Here is a 7,243-nt window from a genome sequence, read left to right on the forward strand (position 1 = left end):
TTGCCACATTGATTAACCTTAGAAATTTTGTTGGACAATTCCGTAATTTGCTGAATGCAATTTTGTGAAAAGTCCTTGCTGCTTTCGCAACTGAGAAAGCAACTCTTTCGATGCACTTGCACTCCGCTCAGAAGACATATTCCTATTTCTCTGCATGCTTTGTCTGGAAGTGCCGGGATAAGTTGTAGTCCTTCAAGACAGCGACGCTCTCTTTGCGCACAGCTTTCCCTGGTACCTCAAATATTTTGATGTCCACACTTGCTGGAACACCCTTCATTGTCTTTAATTTTTGCGCAATTTCTAGCTTGCTACAATGTGCAACTGTGACGTGTGTCAGCCACTGTCTGTCCTCGTGCAGTTGTTATAATTGCCTTCAAAATAAATGTCCCACAAGCGGTGGGAGTTAAAGCCTTACAAAGGCAAGTATTCATTGGGCTTTTAATTTTTCAAAACTTTACTACTGCAAATTCTGTGATCTGCGCATGATTCCGTTGGCTGTATTGAATCAAATCACGGTCCGCAGCCCTTTGCCCTGTTATAGAAATATATTTTTTTGTCATACTTCAGTTCTTCCAGGAATTCCTTTTTCTAAATTGCCTGATATCTTTCGCTGGTTGACATTCACTTGAACTTCATTTTACTCAAGATAACACAGTATGAGGGTGACTACTGTTAATATTTATTTTAAGAAAATGCTACATGACTCAGTTTAATAACAAAAAACAAGCAAGGAAGGGGTAACATTAAAGTATTAGAACATGAAGGACAAACAATACAGCATCAAGACACTATCAAACATGCATCAGTCTTTCTGCAACAGAGCCATCCTTGTGTGAGGGTGCGTGTGCATGATAGTGATATTAAAAATGTCATTGTGATCATGAAAAAGGAAACCATCTGGTGATTCTGTCATAGAACAGTCCTTTTGTCGTCAAGGTGACACTCCTAAGCAACCTCCACTACCTGCCGTAGCTCTTCGATTAGTGGTACGAGCTCCTTCTCCAGATTGATGATCAAACCTACAAACAACATCAATTAAGCTCGGCTAACCCTTCAGAATTCTGTACTTTTCATCCTCATTCATGCAGAGGAGATAAGGGGAGATCTTTATCTTACCTGTGTTGGCAGTACTGCTTGCGATGAAACTGATCACCAACGGCAGCCGGTTAAACTGCACAATCTGGCAAAAGGAGAGGCAATCAAACAAGGCACAACCTCAGTCGGAAAATATTCCAACTTTCCACATTACAGCCTTATTCTAAAATGGATTAAATATACCCCATAATGACAAAGTGAAAACCGGTTTAGAAAAGTTTGCAAAAGTATTAAATATAAAAATAAAAAAAACATAAAACTTATTTACATAAGTTTTCAAACCCTTTGAGATTCAAAATTGAGCTCAGGTTCATCCTGTTTCCGTTGATCATCCTTAAGCTGTTTCTACAACTTGATTGGAGCCCACCTGTGGTAAATTCAAATGCTTGGACGTGATTTGGGAAAGGCACACCTGTCTATAGAAGGTCCCACAGTGCATGTCAGAGCAAAAACCAAGCATTGAAGGTCCAAGAACAGTGGCCCAGATCTTTTTTAAAATGGAAGTAGTTTGGAGCCATCCAGACTCTTCCTAGAGCTGGCCACTCGGCCAAACTGAGCAATTGGGGGAGAAGGGCCTTGGACAGGGAGGTGGCAAAGAACCTGATGGTCACTGCCAGAGTTCCTCTGTGGAGATGGGAGAACATTCCAGAAGGACAACGATCTCAGCAGCAGTCAGGCCTTTATAGTAGAGTGGCCAGACGGAAGCCACTCCTCAGTAAAAGGCACACAACAGCCCGATTGGAGTTTGCCTAAAGGCACCTAAAGGACTCAGACCATGAGAAACAAGATTGAACTCTTTGGCCTAAATGCAGAGCGTCACATCTGGAGGAAACATGGCACCATCCCTACGGTGAAGCATGGTGGTGGCCGCATCAAGCTGTGGGGATGTTTTTCAGTGGCAGGGACTGGGAGACTAGTCAGGATCGAGGGAAAGATGAATGGAGCAAAGTACAGAGAGATCCTTGATGGGATGCTCTCCATCCAACCTGACCGAACTTGAGGATCTGCAGAGAATGGGGGTGGGAAAAACACCAAATACAGGCGTGCCAAGCTTGTAGCATCATACCCAAGAAGACGTGAGGATGTAAATCGCTGCCAAAGGTGCTTCAACAAAGTACTGAGTAAAGGGTCTGAATACTTATGTAAATGTGATATCCGCTTTTATTTTTAATAATTAAAAAAAAAATGGCTAAACCTGTTTCTGCTTTGTCATTATAGGTTGTGTGTAGATTGAGGGGAAAATACAATTTAATCCATTAGAGTAAGGCTGTAATGGAAAATGTGGAAAAAGTCAAGGGGTCTGAATACTTTCCGAATACACTGTAGGTCAGTGTTTCTCAAGCCATTCCCGGGGAGCCCTTGGGAATGTACACTTATTCTAGCCCACCACTAACACCTGACTCAACTAATCACCAAGTCGCCCCAGGCAACAATGTCCATTTTTAGTTGTAGATTTAACTTACCTGGTATGTGTTATAGTAGCAGATGATGCTCTTGTTTTTGGAGAGCCCTAGCTTACTGCCCTGGTCGGTGGCCAATGCAAAGGTGGAGAGGAAGCCTGGCCGTAGAGCATATTCTGGTGCGTTATCGTTTGCCACTGAAGGATAAAATATCAGGTACACTGAGCACAACACATTGGAACATGGATAAGAAGAGGTCAACTAAATGACCTAGTTTAGAACAAAAAACAGTTGTGAGGGAGACCTACCTTTGATAACTGGGACACCATCCCTGTCTGTCACTACAATTGCATGAAGACCCTCAACACTGGTGGATAAGAAGAGAGCAGCACTTGACATAGCTGACTTAACGCCAGTCCATGTGAGGGACATTTCTAATGAACTCCAGAGTGGAGCATAGACCAGACTTTATGGAATTCAGCTCAGACTACATTGAGTCGCCCAAGGTCGATATTTGAAAGATGTCAATTATGAAACACTTACCTTGTACCTATGTTTGTCCTCCATACTTAAAAAACCATTAATCAAATACAACCACCGACTGTTTCCTTGTTGGCACATGCGCATTTGCAAAGTCGGTGGCTGTATTTGATAACGTTTTGAAAAATATGGATTTCAAACACAACTACAGAGGACAAACATAAATACAAGGTAAGCATTTCATTATTGACCTTGGACAAATCAATGTAGTTGGTGCTGAATTGCACAAAGCCTAGTCTCTGCTCCACTCGGTTGGTGGAGTTCAGAAACATCCGTCACAGTGGAGTTTAGGCTGCTACACATGACATTCGTCGAGTCAAATTAACTCATTAGGTTTCAGCAACAGAAGAATCACAATGAACACACCATAATCATACAACAAACATACCTTGGTAGCTGTTTGTACAAGTATCTCTTCAAGTCCTGCAACAAATATGTTAATGTGTTAGACCAGATAGCCATTTGCTACACGAGTGTAGTTAGTTATAGCTTCATCTGGCTAGATGGATATAGCTAATTAGTGATTGTGGTCAAAGAATTGATACTTACATCAGCCATGGTGGAAACTTATTTTATTCCGTCAATTACTAAAATAGAGAACTGAATTATGGCAAGGGTGTCTGTAAAGCTAAATAATATCAGCAGGTATTTTTGTGCTCTCCCAAGCTTCCCCTGACTTGTTAACAGCTAGCTTGCTACAGTACGCTATAATCAGCTGATAACGTTACTGTGTTTAGGAAGGTTACTGAATGTTAGCTAGCTGAACTTGGTTGTTTTTAAATATGTACCAAATGTCATTTTCACTAGCTACAAGGTATGACGATCTTTATCAGATACTTTTAAAATGCACTGTATTAGTTACCTTATTTCTTTATTTTTTACTTGGAACAAAATCTTCGATCCTTTTCTGACTCCGCTTGAGCACAAGGAAATCACATGACTGACTTGTTCCGCTAGGAAGAGGCAAAGCGAGAGGATTTACTGCGTGCGATAATCCCTTTTTGTATGGTCTATGAGAGAGTGCCGAATTACGTAAGGCTTATTTGATCGAATATACGTTTCGTAATGTTTAGGCTCTTACAAATGTTCTAATATAAGTGGATGCAAATTGAATTCCGGCAAATTTGATAAAAAACAACTTAGTTGTGCATGTAACACGGGTATCTGCCCTCTAATTGGTTAGAATGGTCCCACCTGATCTCGCCGCCTGCCTTCCATTTTGGTCAAGTCAGTGCCATCTGCGACCCTTGGGACGTCCCTACTCTAAACCTAACCATAACCCTTACCGTAACTATTTTAAATGTAAACTTCAATGGGGTAGGGACGTCCCAAGGATTCCGGATAGCATTGACTCCTCCATCTTTGAGGACATGTATTGCCTTTGTTAGAGCGGTCACTCAACTATCTTGTCAATATAATAGATCATCTTTGACTTGACCCATGTTGAGCCAGCAACATCCGGGTTACGCTGTTCGAAAATGTTTCAAATTAAGGGTCCTGTCAGTAGTGGAAATTGTTAATTCTGTTCTGTAGCGCCGAGTATCCAAAACCATTGCATTTCTGCGAATGGATGTAATGTGCATTATACCTATTACCAAACCTAGCTGAATGAAAAAGAAAAAAGAGCGCAATTAAGAAATAGATTAAATAGAAAGTGGGCTACTTAGTCTGCTTCTCAGGGTTTGTTATTCCCCCAGTTTAAATATAGTAAACTATTTATAGTACATCCCCACATAGGCGTCAACTTTTCTTCCCAAACTCTCCCTTGACAACATAATAAGAGGTCTTGCTGAGAATTTACCTCAAGGTTTGAAATCTGAATTTAGCAATAAGGCTCTGTGTGGGGTGTGATTGTACTTTAATGAAGTGAATAGACTGGTTGATTTCACAGGCATACATATTTCTGTTGGCTGTTTCTTATGCATGTCTATTTAGTGTTGCTACTAGGCCACTGGTGCTGTGACTGTAAACAGACTTTCAATGGGCTGGTACAGGCCTCCAGATCCAATCAAGTATGTGCTGATGAGACCTCATTCTACTGAGATAAGCAATCCCAGTTACAAAATATGATCTTGCCTTAGCAGTTTGAGTGAAATCTTAAGGATATCTGGCTTGCTTTTTCTGCTGTAGTGTGAGTATGCTGTTGACCAAAGGATAAAGCGCAATAGCTATTTGTATTATCATTTGTAGTTTATATAATGGTGATTTGCTTGACAACTAGGTTTTGTGATATGTGAGACTCAAACTGAGCACCACTCCTCAAAAGGCTAGCCCCTCACTTCATTCTACTGTTACAGTCATGATCTTTATCTTAATCATCTCTGCCTACTCTATAGCAATGGGGGACTTTCAGCAATTTGAACAGGACTTCTACCAGTCAGGGTATTACATCGATGACCAGGGACAGGTGGCCTACGACTATGGCGATGGCTATGACCATAACCCAGAGAATGAGGATGAGTAAGTATATGGGGTAAACTCTGCATTCCTGAGTGGTGGTGTAGAACTCTTCATTCAACTTTTGAACTGGGATTGGGAAGATTTGAATGTGTTAATAAGTCTAACTCATAATATATAATTTTGTTCTCTGAAGGTCAATTGCATTATGTCATGATAGAAAGGGAGATGTACAATGGGGGCACATCCCTCACATCATCCCCTACTTTTTTGGAAGGAAAGTAGATACATTTAGCCAGTAAGATTTTTGTTTTGTTATTAGTGGCATAGATGTGTCCATGCCTGGTGTGTTCACCCCCTCTACGGGCCAGGCCTTCCAGCCTTCAAAGCCTGCTGGGACATATCAATACACAGCTGGAACAGACGGATCATTTGAAGAGGAGCCTCCGTTGCTGGAGGGTAAGACCCGAGTCACTAGTACTGCTCTAAACTGTTGGTTTATTCAACACATTGTTTTACCTCCGGATGAAATCTTTAACAGACGTCAAATTAAATAAGTAACATATTTCAATGTGAAAGTGTATGTGTCTTCTCATATTCACATCTGTTTTTATTCCTCTGTTTTGTATTTGTGCAGAGCTTGGCATTAATTTTGAACACATATGGCAGAAGACGTTGACAGTGCTGAACCCTATGATGCCAGCAGATGGCAGCATCATGAATGAGACCGACCTGACGGGCCCTATTCTGTTCTGTATCGCTCTGGGTGCCACTTTACTTATGGTGAGGAACCTCCGGAGCAGCTCATGTCCGTGTGTGTGTGCTGCACGTTTTCACAGCCAAGTCATCATGAGACACTATTCAAATGGAGCGGCAGGGTAGCCTAGTGGATAGAGCGTTGGACTAATCCCCGAGCTGACAAGGTACAAATCTGTCGTTCTGCCCACTGTTCCTAGGCCGTCATTGAAAATAAGAATTTGTTCTTAACTTACTAGTAAAATTTAAAAAAGCATTTGTAGCTATGTAAATGTGCATGTACTGAAAGCATTTACTCTTTTATGTAGGCAGGCAAATCCCACTTTGGCTATGTCTATGGGATCAGTGCCATCGGCTGCATGGCGATGTACACCCTGTTGACCCTGCTGAGTTCCCTGACTGTGTCCTATGGCTGTGTAGCCAGCGTTCTGGGCTACTGCCTCCTACCCATGGTGGCACTATCGGCATTCGCAGTCATCTTTTCCCTACAGTGAGTAGGCCTATCCAGTCCAGAAAAAATAAAAAGGTTGCCTAAATAATATTGTGTAAAACAACTAAGATTGGCTCATCTTGATTTATTTTCTGTCATGTCCTTTGTTGTAACTTTTTTTAAATCTGACTTTTGATTTCCGTCCAGAGGGATCATTGGAACTATCCTGGCCTTGCTGGTGATTGGCTGGTGCAGTTTCTCAGCTTCCAAGATCTTCATCTCCACCCTGGCTATGGAGGGCCAGCAGCTGTTGGTAGCGTACCCCTGTGCCCTGCTTTATGGAGTCTTTGCCTTGCTAACAATGTTCTAAAGGCCACTACTGTCGCTGACTGTCAGAGATCCCATTTCTGAGGCACTACGTGTCCCATATGGGTATCAGTGCGATATATGGGTGTGAAAATAACATTGAGTTATAATTATATAGAGTTGTATTCCTTTCTTTTTTGAAATGGGGACTTGGTTTCTTCATGGGGGTTACTTTACACTGTGAAAAATGTAATCTGGGTGTGTGATTGGTTGACATTTGTGCATTGGAATGTGCCAATAAATGTCATTTGAAATGTTA

The 7,243-nt window shown here is 41.6% G+C and overlaps 2 protein-coding genes across 5 annotated transcripts; one reads left to right on the plus strand and one right to left on the minus strand.

The window, feature by feature from the left end:
- Positions 1-657: 657 nt before the first annotated feature.
- On the minus strand, positions 658-4,171 carry lamtor3 (late endosomal/lysosomal adaptor, MAPK and MTOR activator 3). 3 transcript variants are annotated; one of them, XM_082955465.1, is made up of 7 exons: positions 3,907-4,171; positions 3,585-3,623; positions 3,424-3,458; positions 2,804-2,862; positions 2,559-2,692; positions 1,117-1,180; positions 658-1,019 (listed from the first exon to the last, which is right to left on the minus strand). In XM_082955465.1, exons 2-7 carry the CDS (start codon positions 3,591-3,593, stop codon positions 946-948), a joined length of 375 nt encoding a protein of 124 aa, XP_082811591.1. In that variant the 5' UTR covers positions 3,594-3,623; positions 3,907-4,171; the 3' UTR covers positions 658-945.
- Positions 3,963-7,243, plus strand: zgc:123321 (Yip1 domain family, member 5). 2 transcript variants are annotated; one of them, XM_045723275.2, is made up of 6 exons: positions 3,963-4,067; positions 5,372-5,495; positions 5,755-5,891; positions 6,070-6,215; positions 6,497-6,678; positions 6,826-7,243. In XM_045723275.2, exons 2-6 carry the CDS (start codon positions 5,374-5,376, stop codon positions 6,986-6,988), a joined length of 750 nt encoding a protein of 249 aa, XP_045579231.2. In that variant the 5' UTR covers positions 3,963-4,067; positions 5,372-5,373; the 3' UTR covers positions 6,989-7,243.

The sequence above is a fragment of the Salmo salar genome, chromosome 09 (genome assembly GCF_965601325.2).
Source record: "Salmo salar chromosome 09, fSalSal1, whole genome shotgun sequence".
Classification (NCBI taxonomy): Eukaryota; Metazoa; Chordata; class Actinopteri; order Salmoniformes; family Salmonidae; genus Salmo; species Salmo salar.

Bases quoted from the DNA above. Each gene is read 5' to 3' on its own strand.
- lamtor3 (XM_082955464.1), bottom strand. From the start codon at position 3,497: ATGGCTATCTGGTCTAACACATTAACATATTTGTTGCAGGACTTGAAG. The intron at 2,863-3,423 runs GTATGTTTGTTG...CTTATCCACCAG, and splicing joins TTGTACAAACAGCTACCAAG to TGTTGAGGGTCTTCATGCAA. The intron at 1,020-1,116 runs GTAAGATAAAGA...TGTTGTTTGTAG, and splicing joins AAGCAGTACTGCCAACACAG to GTTTGATCATCAATCTGGAG.
- zgc:123321 (XM_045723275.2), top strand. From the start codon at position 5,374: ATGGGGGACTTTCAGCAATTTGAACAGGACTTCTACCAGTCAGGGTAT. The intron at 5,892-6,069 runs GTAAGACCCGAG...GTATTTGTGCAG, and splicing joins GGAGCCTCCGTTGCTGGAGG to AGCTTGGCATTAATTTTGAA. The intron at 6,679-6,825 runs GTGAGTAGGCCT...ATTTCCGTCCAG, and splicing joins GCAGTCATCTTTTCCCTACA to AGGGATCATTGGAACTATCC.